Raw genomic sequence first — 13,473 nt, forward strand, 5'->3', positions numbered from 1 at the left:
ATTCCAGAGACAAGGGGGGAGGTGGGGTGCAGGTGGGGGGAGGAACAGACAAGACTGGGGACAGTAATCAGGAGGGCAAGGGGTGGAGGGGGGGCACCCATCTGGTCTGGCTTGAATAACACCAGGATTCATCTTGAGGTTGACATTTCTCCTTGACCTTTTTGTTTCTATCCCCAACGCCCAAGGTTGCATTAGCCACCTGCTGAGTTTAATCAAGTTTGTTGAGCACTCGAAAATCCCCTGTCCCGGTGATACTGGGGGTGAAGGGCTAATCAGTCTATTTCCAGAACCCAAAGAGGGTTAGGATAAAAAGCAGCTTTTCCTGAGCTATACTCCCCCGCACCACGCCTTCCCCACTGGCGCTCCTGCACCTGTGAGCCCCTCTGGATGGAGACTTGTGCCTTTGCCTAATGCTTAGAACTGCTGAAACCACCAATTCGCCCGTCTCAACCCTAATCCCTTCTCCACCCTGCTCCTTAAATGGGATTTGGCTTCTAGACACTGAGACCCGGGTGTGGGCACCCTCCCCAAGTTCCCTACAAATTCCCCACGCACATCAGCCAGGGACCTCGGTGGGGTCATCTGGTTACACAGAGCCAGGGCCGGCTGCTCACCCCAGAGGGACAGAGCCCTTCTCCTCGCCTCCCGGGCCCATCTGGCTGCACAAGGTACATGACCATCCCCAGCACAAGGCTTCTCGGAAACCCGGGGCAAGCACAGGGAAGAGCAAGGGTCAGGACGATGGGCATTTTCATGTGGTCAGTCTATCCCAGGTTTGCCTTCTCCGTGTGGTTTCAGGGACTTTGCTTGCTAAAGAGGCTCAGTTCACTGAGTTCTGGACAGCTAAGATGGCTTTTCCACTGTGCGTAAAGCTGAGGAACAGTGAGAGAACAGGATAGGAAAACAGCTGAGTATGAGTTGCTGGTGTCTAAGTCAGTTGGGCGTCTGACTTCGGCTCAGGTCATGATCCCACAGTTTGTGGGTTCGAGCCCTGCGTCGGGCTCTGTGCTGACAGCTCAGAACCTGGAGCCTACTTCAGATTCTGTGTCTCCTCCTCTCTCCGCCCCTCCCATGCTCATGCTTTGTCTCTCTATCAAAAAATGAATAAACATTAAAAAAAAATTTAAAAAAAAGAACTTCTGGGGACTTGACATAGTTTGAAAATAATATTTGTGAAGTGGTTATATAGTGGTCTTCAGGAACTTTCTCTATTCTAATTACCATAAGACATCGTGAGGATAGAATTTTAAATCCAACTTGGCTAAGTGTTATGATACCAAAGGCTAATCAGGAAGTAAAACCTTCTCATTGGAATCTAGCTGGGCTTCTGAGTGAGGTTTTCTAAGAAATGTTTGAGGCTTATCAAGAAAAATAAAACAATGTTTTTAAAAAAGCACACCACTGTGTAATAGAAACTAGACAAAGACCTTATTTAATCAAACATCGATATTCAAGCAGATCCAAAGAAATGTCTAATGGATCCACAGCATCTCACAAGTTGGTTTTATACCAAGAATGTCCTTGACTGTATATTGAGGATCATTTTACCTTTCCCCAGCCCTCTAACACCTGACTTACATCCCGCGGTGGAAGAAGCTTCCAGGGACAGATAACATGGCGGCCATCGGGAAGACCGGCAAGGCTGCACCAAACCATGTTATCTTCAAGAAGATCTCCCGGGACAAATCGGTAAGTGGTACAGAAGTGAGCAACTTGATGCAATTTTTTTAAAGGAGCTTTTTCAAGAATAGACATGGGGATGGGGATACCTGGCCAGCTTAGTAGAGCATGCGACTCTTGAGCCTTGTGGTTGTGAGTTCAAGCTTCACGTTGGGTGTAGAGATTACTCAAAAAAGAAAAAAGAAAACAAAAAGAATAGACACAATCAACATCAAAACCCTGTGAGGTTGAGGAAGCTCTGTGTCTATTTTCTGTCTCTATGGGTGACAATGAGATATGAATGAATGAGTGAATTGTACAAATACAACTTCTTTTCAGTCTCATCAAGAATTTAGTCCTGAGACCTGTCATTTTCTCCTCATCTCTCAGTCCCCACCCCTTACCCCCCATTTTACTTGGCTGGCCTTGAACCAATGACTTAAATTTTAAACACTATCTTAAAGGGAAGCCTGATGGAAGGTCTACACCACAGCCTCCATGGACGGGGTCTCCTTGCTCCACCTGATGGCTTCTTAGGGGCCAGCAATCTAGCTCGGCACTGTCCAATTCAAGCTGCAAATGTTATTTTAAAGTTTTTAGCAGCCACATTTATAAAAAAGAAGAAACAGATGGAATTGATTTTCATATATACTTTTATTTAACCTGATATAGCCAAAAAAACTATCATTTCAACATGCAAATGATATCAAAATTATTGATGACATTTTACATTCACTTTCTAAGTCTTTGAAGTCTGGTATGCATTCTACATTTATAGCACATGTCAGTTTGGAATGATATTCCAAGTGTCCAGGAGCCCCCTGTAACTAGTCGCCACTGCACTGGATGGTGTAGATCTAGATCTTTCTTCTAGTTGACTTCTGAGGGGTTCCCGCGGAAGTGGTTGAGAATTTTCCTTTCAAAGGCTCTTGATACAGTTGGATCAGTCCACTCTTTACTCAAGCAGCTTAGACCTGGAGACTGTTTCCAACACTGAGTCTATGTGCAGGACACAGAGAATCATCATCATTGGCCCAACTAGACGCTTAGCCAACACATGCAGTTCTGAAATCAGGTGCTCCAGGGACTTCTCAGTGCTCTATTTTCTGTGCTTTGTAAAACTGAACTTTGGATTTTTCCTTCAGGGTTTATCAAATGTTAAGCCTCCCTGGGCCCAAAGGAAACTCTCTGACCCTCATAGTGCAACACAAGAGAAACAGGTTTGCACAGGGCACTCTGCCCTTTCTGCTCCCAGCTGAGGAACTCCACTGTGGGGTGATAGATAATTTGGGGACTCCTCAACCATTTATTCTCCAAACTCTTTCCCACTTGTGTTTTCCCAACTTCTGGCAGAAGAAGAAGCCACTCCTGCTGGGCCATATGTTTTTCCCACTATTTTATTCCTCACACCTAGATAGACATCCTTTGAACTGAGAAATTTAGAATTTTTGTGCGTGTGGGCAAATCTATCAATTAATGTCTCACATATTAGGATTATTCCAATTGCAGGCTCTGTATGGCCCCAGGCAGGGTGCACCAGGAGCCCTGGGCCCATTTCTCTGTGATTCTCTCCACTCTGCCCTCTTCTGTGGTCTTCATTCTCCAGCTGGTGGCAAGATGGCTGCCCTAGCTCCAGCCATCTCATCCTCACTTCCTTCCTGAGAAAGGAAAAGACTGTTGCCTTCCTGGTGTCTCTTCTTAAGAGCGGGAACATATTTTCCCAGTAGCCGCCAGCAGACTTCTGTCATATCTGATTGGTCAAAACTGGCTCACATGCCCACCCTAAACCAATCCTGAGCCAAAGGAATTGGATGATCATCATTGGATCAGGCCAATCAAGAATTATCCTCTGGGGCTGGCCTCCTCTTAGCCTGGGCCCCATGGGGATGGTGAACCCTGAATGCAGTTGGCAACTTCTGTCCAGGAAGAAGGGCACATGGGTCTGTTGGTTGAGCAAACAACATGTCGGCTGCACCTCTGCATTGTTCGGCCCCACTTCCCTACCTGCTCCTGTCCCTTCCCCCACTCCCTTTCCAGTTGCAGCAGAACACACACCTTTGCTCCCATCCAAGGTTCATGCTATTTACACGTACGTCTCTCGGTCCACCTCCTCCTTAGAGTCTTACCATCAGCTTCCCTCTCTACCAGTACTTTGTCTGAACGTAAAAGCAAGGATGGACCTTGTGCATATTTTAAAAACATTTTTTTAATGTTTATTTATTTTTGAAGGAGAGAGACAGAGCATGAGCGGGGGAGGGGCAGAGAGGGAGACACAGAATCTGAAGCAGGCTCCAGGCTCTGAGCTGTCAACACAGAGCCAGATGTGGGGCTCAGACTCACAAACTATGAGATCATGACCCGGGCCGAAGCCCGATGCTTAGCCGACTGAGCCACCCAGGCGCCCCCGGACCTCAGGTGTATTAAAAACAGCAACCAACAAACTCCCCTTAACCTACCACCTTTCCAGCTCCTCTTCCTCCAAGCTAAAGCTTGAAAAAGAAGAAAACACACTCTCTCCATCTACCTTCTCTCTTCCCTCCTCCCTACCTCAGTCAGCTGCCCAACTGGCTTTCCTCTTGTCCATCCATTCTCCACTTTGATGCCAATGTCATCTCTTCTATAAAATGGGGCTAATTCCTACCTCATAGAGTAGTTGTGGGGATTCAGTGAAATACTGTAGTCAGTGCTTAGCTTGGCACCTGGGACATGATAAGCACCGAAATGCTATTCAGTCTTTCGTCCTGCTTAAAATGCTTCAACAGCTTTAAGGTTGGAACCATCAGCCTGCATCCCCATTTGGTGGCCCTTCACCTGCAGATGAAACCATTGGTTCCAGAAGCATTCTCTCGGTTCTGGGCTTTGTATACACTAATGTTTGTTTTGTCCAGAAAACATCCTCACACCCATCCTTCCCAGCCACCTGACTATGCAGTCCTTCGGGTGTTTCATCAATAATACAAATAACTTAGAAGGCACGGGGATTCACTCCAGAGTATCTGATGTGAGGGAGTAGATCTAGGAGATGATTGAATGCCAACAGAAATTATTTTGGGTGGTTCATGGAAATAAAAATATGAATTTAAGAGGCTTAGGGATGAAAGGGGCTAGGAAGGGTGCGTGAACTCACTCATTGGGGCCCTTAGCAAATGCTGATTAGATCCCTGCAGTGTATCAGACACTGTGGCAGAAACCTTGACGGCTGAAAGGTGAAAGAATTCTTACCATTAAGGCACTCACAACCCTGTGGCTTAGAGCGGTGCGCTTTGATGAACACGACCTATGTGCTTCCATAAAGGGGGTTGGCAGAGACCTTCACCACCAGGGGCATGGAAACAGACAGCAAGAGGACCAAAACAATGGTCATTGCCCCCCAACTCCCCACACCCTCTTTCTCAGGGCATGGGTTCAGGTTTTCCCATACAGGAGCTCATCTGGTAGGATTTCAGGGACTACAGAACTCCTCCTGCCTCTTTACTCAGTTCAGAAATTCCTCTAATGAGGAGGGGAAACTGGTTCATTCAACAGCCAGCTGTAAGAGGCTTAAGTGTTGGGAGGAGACTCATGTGCATAAGCATAACTTTCCACGGAAGTATTATCAGTGAATTCAACAAGGTTACCTGGATGATCTCAGACCTGGGATGTCAGATCTGGGTTTCCCAGACCTCCAGGCTCTGGGAAAAGGTGGGAGAATGGGGACCATCCAAGGGGGTGGGAAGAATCCCTTGGAGCAGATTTATGGGGCTGAAGAAAGAGCACACCTTGCCTGCAATCCATAGTCTCTGCCCACAGCCAAGCAGGGAGAGAGTGGGTGATGGGCAAGCTGCAGGGCCAGGCAGCAGCTCAAGATGGATCAAAATGTGCCAGCTGTTGTGGGGCCAGGGGTTTTGTTTGTTTGGTTTTGGTTTTTTTGTTTTGTTGTTGTTTTGGGTTTTTTTTTGTTTTCTTTTGTTTTTTTTCGGTTGTTGCTGATTTTTAACATGAACGCTTTAGTGTTCTTTGGCCACTTGGAATCCACATGTGTTCTTCCCACAGGTGACCATCTACCTGGGGAAGAGAGACTATATAGACCATGTTGACCAAATAGAGCCTGTGGGTAAGTTGAGTTTGGAGTAAGATTGTAATTAAAAAAAAAAAATTTTTTTTTAACATTTATTCATTTTTGAAGACAGACAGAGACACATCGTGAGTAGGGGAGGGGCAGAGAGAGAGGAAGACACAGATTCCGAAGCAGGCTCCAGGCTCTGAGCTGTCAGCACAGAGCCCAACACGGGGCTTGAACCCACAAACCGCAAGGTCATGACCTGAGCCGAAGTCGGAAGCTCAACCAACAGCCCCCCAGGCGCCCCAAGATTGTAATTTTAATGATGGTTTTCCTTTAAGTCATCAGACAACTGCTAGTTTTTTATTTCTTTCAAGTCAGTTCAAATCAGCTTTGCTAATAATCTAATTGTAGGAATGCAAATTAAAACATGAGGTGCAATGCTGATTGGAAACAATTTCAGAGCGTGGGGAAGACAAAGGACTCATTTCTAGAATATATAAAGAAACTCAACGGTAAGAACAACAAAATCCAATTAGAAAATATGCACAAAGGGGTGCCTGGGTGGCTTAGTCAGTTAAGCATCCGACTCTTGATTTTGGCTCAGGTCCTAATCTCATGGTTCGTGATTTCGAGTCCAGAGTCGGGCTCTGAGCTGACAGGCAGAGCCTGCTTGGGGTTCTCTCTCTCCCTCTCTCTCTGCCTCTCCCCTGCTCACTCACTCACTCACTCTCTCTCTGTCTCAAAAATAAATAATCTTAAAAACAATAGAGTAAAACTCTACATAAAACAAAGAAAACACACAAAAAACGTGAAAAGCAGTTCATCAAAGAAGATGTATGTATGGCAAATAAGAACACGGAAAAATGTTCAACATCATTAGCCACTAGGGAAATGCAAATTAAAGCACGGTGAGTTGAAATATCATTATACACCTGTCAGGATGGCTAAAATTAAAAATGGCGACCATACCAAATGGTGGTGAGGATACTGGGAACTGGATCACTCATACATCGCTGGCCGGGATGTAAAGTGGAACAGCTCCTCTGGAAAATAGTTTTGGGGTTTCTTTAAAAATTAAACATACACTTACCAGATGACCCAGCAATTGCATTCCGGGCACTCATCCCAGAGAAACAAAAACTCACATCTACACAAAAACCTGTCCACGATTGTTTATAGCAGCTTTATGTGTGACAGCTCCAAGCTGGAAGGAACCAAAATGTCTCTCAATATGTGAAGAAGGTTAAGCAAGCTGCTGTACATCCATACCGTGAAATTCTACTCGGCAATGAGAAAGAATGAGCCGCTGATACACGCCACAGCTTATGGATCTCAAGGGCATTGTGCTGAGCGGGAAGAGCCAGTCTCAAAGGCTATATACCGTGTGATTTCACTTCTATAACAGTCTAGAGATGGCCAAATTATAGAAATGATAAACTGATGAGTAGTTCCCCGGGGACAGAGGATGGTGGGGGAGGGGATGATCCAAGAGATTGCTCTATGGTGGGGGGAACCTCTTTGTATCGATTGCAGTGGTGGTTACACAAACCTCCACATGAGATAAAATGACTTTAGAACTATACACACACTGTATCCTGTGCCCATGTCAGCTTCCTGGTTTCGATATTGCAGGACGGTTATCTAAGATGTAACCACGGAAGAAACTGAACGAAGGATACACAGGGACTCTCTGTGCTATCTTTGCAACTTCCTGCAAATCTATAATTATTTCAAGTAAAATAGCTATTTTTAAAAAGACTGTAAAAAAAAAAAAACCAACCCTGGCATTTTTAGGCACTTGAGGATGAGAATGTCCCTCAGCAGAACATTTTCTGGAAGGTCATTTGGCAATATGTCATCAAAAGCCAAATCCGGTTCTACCATTGATAGATCAAAGATATATGTAGTAAGGATGGTCCTCGCAATACTCATTATAATGGGGAAAACTGGAAACAACTTAAATGCCCTAACAAGAGGGGGTTAATTAAATAATTTATGGTGCATCCATTCAATGAAGCAATAGCAATGTATAGTCATTAAAATGATTAGTACATTGTGTGTGTGTGTGTGTGTGTAAGAATAGATATTTGCAATATATAGTTGCATGAGAAAAGCAGTTAACCGAATAGTATATAGAGTGGGATCTCAATTTTTCAGTGAAATCATCCATATAAGTGTATATACATCTGGAAAAAAAAACCTGTGCTGATATCTTGACAATGGGTATCTCTGAATGGTGGAAATTTGGGTGACTTTGTTTGCTCTTTGCTTAACTCTCCTTTCTGATTTTCCTATAATGAACATGGATTACTGTGTAATTAAAGAACCACAGATAAATATATAAAGAAGGCCTCTGGTCTCTTTCATCTTCTCCGCCCTCATTATTCTTTTCCTTTCCGTGTAGATGGTGTCGTGTTGGTGGATCCTGCACTTGTGAAGGGAAAGAAAGGTGAGGCGGGCTTCTTGAATTCTGAGGACCTGGTCTGGTCTGGTCTTGGCTGGCTCTGGGGGTGGAGGGTCGGGGAGTCCGCTGGTGCTCTCTCACACCCATCGCTGCCAGGCCCTGTCGCCCACACTCCCTGGTATAATCTTCAGGACCCTGTCCTGTTCACGTCAGAGCTCATTGTCCTCATTTCCCACATGAAGGTAAAGACCCAAGGGAGTCACTTGTTCAGGGTGGCAGGACAGGTAAACGGTGGACGGAGCGTGGAGAGCAGGTCTGTGGGCTCCATCAGCTCTGTGGTCACCCTGTGCCTTGTGGCTCTCTGCTGGAGGCAAACTCAGGAGGGAAATTGATGGGAAATTGAGCCCTGCTGGAAGGCTCATTTTTTTAAATACTGACTGTGGTGGTTCTGAACCACAGCATCACAGCATCCCTGAAGAACGTCTGGCAGCTGTGGTGTGTGTGGCAAGTAATTTGGTGCTAATAACAGTTGTGTGAACTAAATTAGGGCAGACCTCAGTTCTCCTTATGATAACGTTACTGAGTCTGTTCCATTATGAATACGCTTTTTAAAGTGGTTGCTACTGGCAACTACAAGGCGTCATTCCCACCCCTGGATGTGACCACGGAAGCACGTCAGAGGTGGGGCCATCAGCACCCAGGGGTCATGGCAGAAATGGGGTTGAAAACCACCCCTTCTGCTGTCTCTGACTTCCTCCTGGGTATCCTGCTTCCCTCTGGCACCAGGAGGATCCTGGTTTGAGCCCTGACAGCCCACACCCTTGGCCGGAGAAGGCCTCCCGCTCTGAGGGAAAGCACTATCGAGTGAGGGAGGTGTAACGCCCGGGCATCTCTGGGCACCTTCTCTTACAAACACTGGATGAGGGACAGGCAAGTGATCATTGGCTCTTCTGAGCTTAGTGGGGAGGACACAGACAAAATCTACAACCGATGACTTCTAGGACTTGGGGGCACCACTTCTGATATGCTTCCTGTTCAAGAATAATGAGCTTTGCATGCTTTTATTTACCCCATTAAAGACTGTTGTAAATAGTCCTCCCTCAAAACGTAGAGTTTTTATATAATCCTTTTGGTTCACTGGAAGCACAGATTATATCTGTTTGATTAACCTGAATTTGCAGAAGTTTTGGCTTAGAGAATGCTTGATGGGTTTCTGAGCAATGTGAAAGAAGCGTTTCTGGGATCTGATTTCATCTGTCCTCTTGGTCCATAAGCCCCTGTCTGGCACAGGTCTGTTTTGCTCCCTAGTGCTGTTTCCCTCTGCTTATCACCTTCATTCTCAACTCCATGCAGACATCCTGTCCCCAGAAGCCCAGCAACCTCGCACCTCCTGAGGTCCCTGAGCAGGCGGGTCAAGAGGAGGGGGTGATAGGGTGGAGGACACAGGGGAGCCTGAAGGCAAAATAGGCAGTTCATGGAAGGTGCCTCTGTGTCCTCTGACATACGCTTTAGAGTAATTAACACAAGCCCCAGGGAAGGTGCTGGATCTGCAGAAACAGGTGGGTGCTGTGGTTCTAGATGCTAATGGGTGGATGTTCGGTGGCTGCCCCACACCCACTCAGCCAGGCAGAGGCGCCACGCCAGTGGGACAAGCCCATCCTCCTCTTGTCTCCCTTCCAGTGTACGTCTCTCTGACCTGCGCCTTCCGGTACGGCCAGGAAGACATCGATGTGATTGGCCTGACCTTCCGCAGGGACCTGTACTTCTCCCAGGTCCAAGTGTTCCCTCCTGTGGGGGCCGTGGGGGCCCCCACAAAGCTTCAGGAGAGCCTGATGAAGAAGCTGGGGGAGAACACATACCCCTTCCTGCTCACGGTGGGTGACTCCTCTCCCTTCTCCCCTCTCCCCTGCCCCAGGTCCTTCACCTTACAGTGAGACCAGGAGCGAAGGAGGAGGGGACAGAGTAATGACTTCACATTTGTGGGCCTTCAAATTGCATCCTTGGAGGAAATTCTAGATTGCACGGGCTGTGATTGTCTTTTTTTAAGTCCTTGAAAATAGCCTCTCAGCCTTTGAAGGCACCATTTCAACCCACGGTTTAAATATTTCCCTTCATCTGACCAGCTAATTACACAGGCACGTTATTCCCTCACTTGCTGATCTATAAAAAGAAAGAAGTGCCCCTCGTTTGGCCTGGACTCGTTCTAGATGTGAAAGGGCTCCCTGCAGGATGGGAGAGCTTACTGAAGTCGGAAGTCGTCTGTAGCCTTGACCGATGTTCAGTGGTCACAGCAGATGAGTGGCTCCACCTCTCCTGGGGCTTTGTCCCACCTGGTGAGACCTGGTGACCCACGGTGCCAGCCTGCGTGCCTCTGAAGACTTGGGCGTGAACTCAGTACAGCCAAAGCAGCTACTGCCGTCCCTATGAGCGTGTCTGTGTGTCTTACGATTATCTGTTGCTCCAAAGTTACACGGCTCAGCCTCGAAAGGGAAGGGAAATTCTGACACATGCTGCAACACGAACGAACCTTGAAAACATCAGACTAAGTGAAAGAAGCCAGACACAAAAGGACAGACTGTATGATTCCACCGACAGGAAAGGCCTGGAGCAGTCAGATTAATAGAGACAGAACGTAGAATGGCAGGTGCCAGGGTATGGGGGGGGGGGGTGCCGGGGGGGGGGGGGAAGGAATCAGTGTTGACCGGGTACAGGGTTTCAGTTTGGGACAAGAGGAATGTTCTGGAGATGGATGGTGGGGATTATTGCAGAACAAGGTTGGATGAACTTCATGCCAATAAACTATACACTTAAAATGTTTAAGTTTTACATTATGCATTTTACCACAACCTTTTTTTTTTTTAATCACTTAAAAAAAAAGTTTTGTGGTCGTGCATGTCCTCGTGATCTTGTACTGGGAGTTTGAAGTGACGTAACTTTTTTTTTTTTTTAATGTTTATTTATTTTTGAGAGAGAGACAGAGACAGAGACAGAGAGACAGAGCACGAGCAGGGGAGGGGCAGAGAGAGAGAGAGAGACACTGAATCCAAAGCGGGCTCCAGGCTCCGAGCTGTCAGCACAGAGCCCGACGTGGGCTTGAACTTATGAACCGCAAGATCATGACCTGAGCCCAAGTCGGACACTCAACCAACTGAGCCACTCGGGCGTCCCTGAATTGCCATAACTTTTTAGAGATAACAAGCCAGCATGTATCAAGAACCTTTAAAATGTGATTTTGACCTGATGGTTCCCTTTCTAGCAGCATAGCCTCTGGACTTAATTAGAGAAAATTGTGCTAAGGTAGATGAAGAAGGAGGTTTATTGCAGCATTGTTTATCATGGCAAAAAAAAGCAAAGCACCATTTCATGAATGGGGGCGGGCAAAATTAAATGTGGTGTTAACAAAGCCCCAGAAACAGTGGTGCAGAGCTCGCACATAGAAAAATGGTCATAACGCATTCTGAGTAGGGCTAGGGTGGCGATGTGAGTACATGTGCATCATTGGCCTCATTTCTGTAGAGCACACATCTGCGTACGTGTTTGTGGGCAAGGGTGCCCATAGGACGCTTGCAAGTTTGTGTCTGTGATGTTATTCCGGGTGACCACGGTGTTTTTGTTTGTTTGTTTTTGTGGTTTTTGCTTGCTCGTCATCGTCTTCCAATTTTTGTACATTGAATGCATATTACACGTGGAAGAACCCCCTCTGAACAAAATGATTTGTTTCTTCCCACAGTTTCCTGACTACTTGCCCTGTTCAGTGATGCTGCAGCCTGCTCCACAAGATACGGGGAAGGTTAGTTCAAAAAGAAATGCCATGGATTAATTCATTCCTTCAAAAGACTTTATATATATATATTTTTTTTGAGAGGGGAAGGACAGAGAGAGAGCGGGGAAGAGACAGTCCCAAGCAGGCTACGGTGCTACCAGCACAGAGCCCAACGTGGGGCTCCATCCTATGAATGGTGAGATCGTGACCAGAGCTGAAATCGAGAGTCGGACGCTTCACCCACTGAGCCACCCAGGTGCCCCTCAAAAGACTTTTAAAAATAGCCATATATTGTGGAAAATTTCAAATAGATACAAAAGTAGAGAGACGTTCTAATGAATCTGGCCACTGCACTGCGAGGGGCTGGATGGGTCAAGCATGAGCTCCAAAGGAAGAGAGAAGCAAAGGGGCTGAGTGTGTATAAGGAGGAGTGGCCAGGGGGTTCTAAGTGGTGGGCAGAGGCTCTAAGCCTTGAAGGAGGGTGGTGAGGACAGGAGGCGAGAGTGAAAGGTGCCAGGACCCAGGGATTACAGGCCCTGAAATCGGAGGTGTCACGAGCGAGAGGGCTAGACAGGAGTGAAGTGAAGACCAGAGTGGCGAGGCTGATCCCGGAGTACAGAGGGGCACGGTGACAGACGCCACAATCTGGGCAGGGATTTCCGATGTGGGGATCTTGCCCCACTGGTGGTTTGTGAAATCGGTGCAGTGAACCAGAAAGAGCATTTGAGAAAAATCGAATAGAATGAAATAGGATAAAATGGGGAATCTGCACAAAGCTCAGTGTTACTTCCCGAGCCATTTCACACACGCATGTCTGTTTACTGGGCCACATTATAAACTTTGCTTCTTACCGTGGGGGTGGCCTGAAACATTTGAAAGCCACTGGTCCAGGAAAACCCAGATGTGGGTGGCCAAGCTGGAGGAAGACGAGGTCACTAAATCAGAGTGGGGGACCCTGTGCCAACCCAAGTGCTCCCTCTACTCCATCCCAGCAGCAGGGCTGTGGGCATGAGCTGGGCCCATGGAGGCCCCGGAGGGGAGCGGCTGCACGGCCGAGGGCCTCGGGGCCCTAGAGCTGGGGAGACCCTGGAGCTGGAACGGCAAGAACACCAAGGAGTTTGTCAAATATAAAAAAGAGGGAGACAGAGAGGCTTGAAGCGTTCGGGCAGAAGGAACAGCATGTGTCCAGGGTGGACCAGAGTGAGGGCTTGGCTTGTATAGGCAGCATCTTTTTTTTTTTTTTAATTTTTTTTTTTTTCAACGTTTTTTTATTTATTTTTGGGACAGAGAGAGACAGAGCATGAACGGGGGAGGGGCAGAGAGAGAGGGAGACACAGAATCGGAAACAGGCTCCAGGCTCCGAGCCATCAGCCCAGAGCCCGACGCGGGGCTCGAACTCACGGACCGCGAGATCGTGACCTGGCTGAAGTCGGACGCTTAACCGACTGCGCCACCCAGGCGCCCCTAGGCAGCATCTTTAACGAAGTGGGTGCAGGGGGAGCGAGGAGGGACAGAGAGGGCTCAGTCATGCCACTAAGCAGTGCCGGCGTGATGGTGGGTAGTGGTGCCGGTACGTTCACGACCTGGATTTCAGACTTGCTACAA

The 13,473-nt window shown here is 47.3% G+C and overlaps 1 protein-coding gene across 2 annotated transcripts in view; it reads left to right on the top strand.

Moving 5' to 3' along the window:
* Nucleotides 1–429: 429 nt before the first annotated feature.
* Nucleotides 430–13,473, top strand: part of SAG (S-antigen visual arrestin) — a 30,643-nt gene continuing 17,599 nt past the window's right edge. The window contains exons 1-6 of one of the 2 annotated variants that reach the window (XM_025932062.2): nucleotides 430–668; nucleotides 1,559–1,689; nucleotides 5,692–5,752; nucleotides 8,106–8,150; nucleotides 9,786–9,979; nucleotides 11,836–11,895. In XM_025932062.2, coding sequence (XP_025787847.1) covers nucleotides 1,615–1,689; nucleotides 5,692–5,752; nucleotides 8,106–8,150; nucleotides 9,786–9,979; nucleotides 11,836–11,895 — 435 coding nt within the window. In that variant the 5' untranslated portion in view covers nucleotides 430–668; nucleotides 1,559–1,614. The remainder of the gene's footprint in view (nucleotides 669–1,558; nucleotides 1,690–5,691; nucleotides 5,753–8,105; nucleotides 8,151–9,785; nucleotides 9,980–11,835; nucleotides 11,896–13,473) is intronic. The other variant, XM_086719964.1, reaches the window with a different exon arrangement.

Source organism: Puma concolor, chromosome C1 (genome assembly GCF_028749965.1).
Source record: "Puma concolor isolate L17-30 chromosome C1, mPumCon1.1.hap2, whole genome shotgun sequence".
In the NCBI taxonomy this organism is placed as follows: Eukaryota; Metazoa; Chordata; class Mammalia; order Carnivora; family Felidae; genus Puma; species Puma concolor.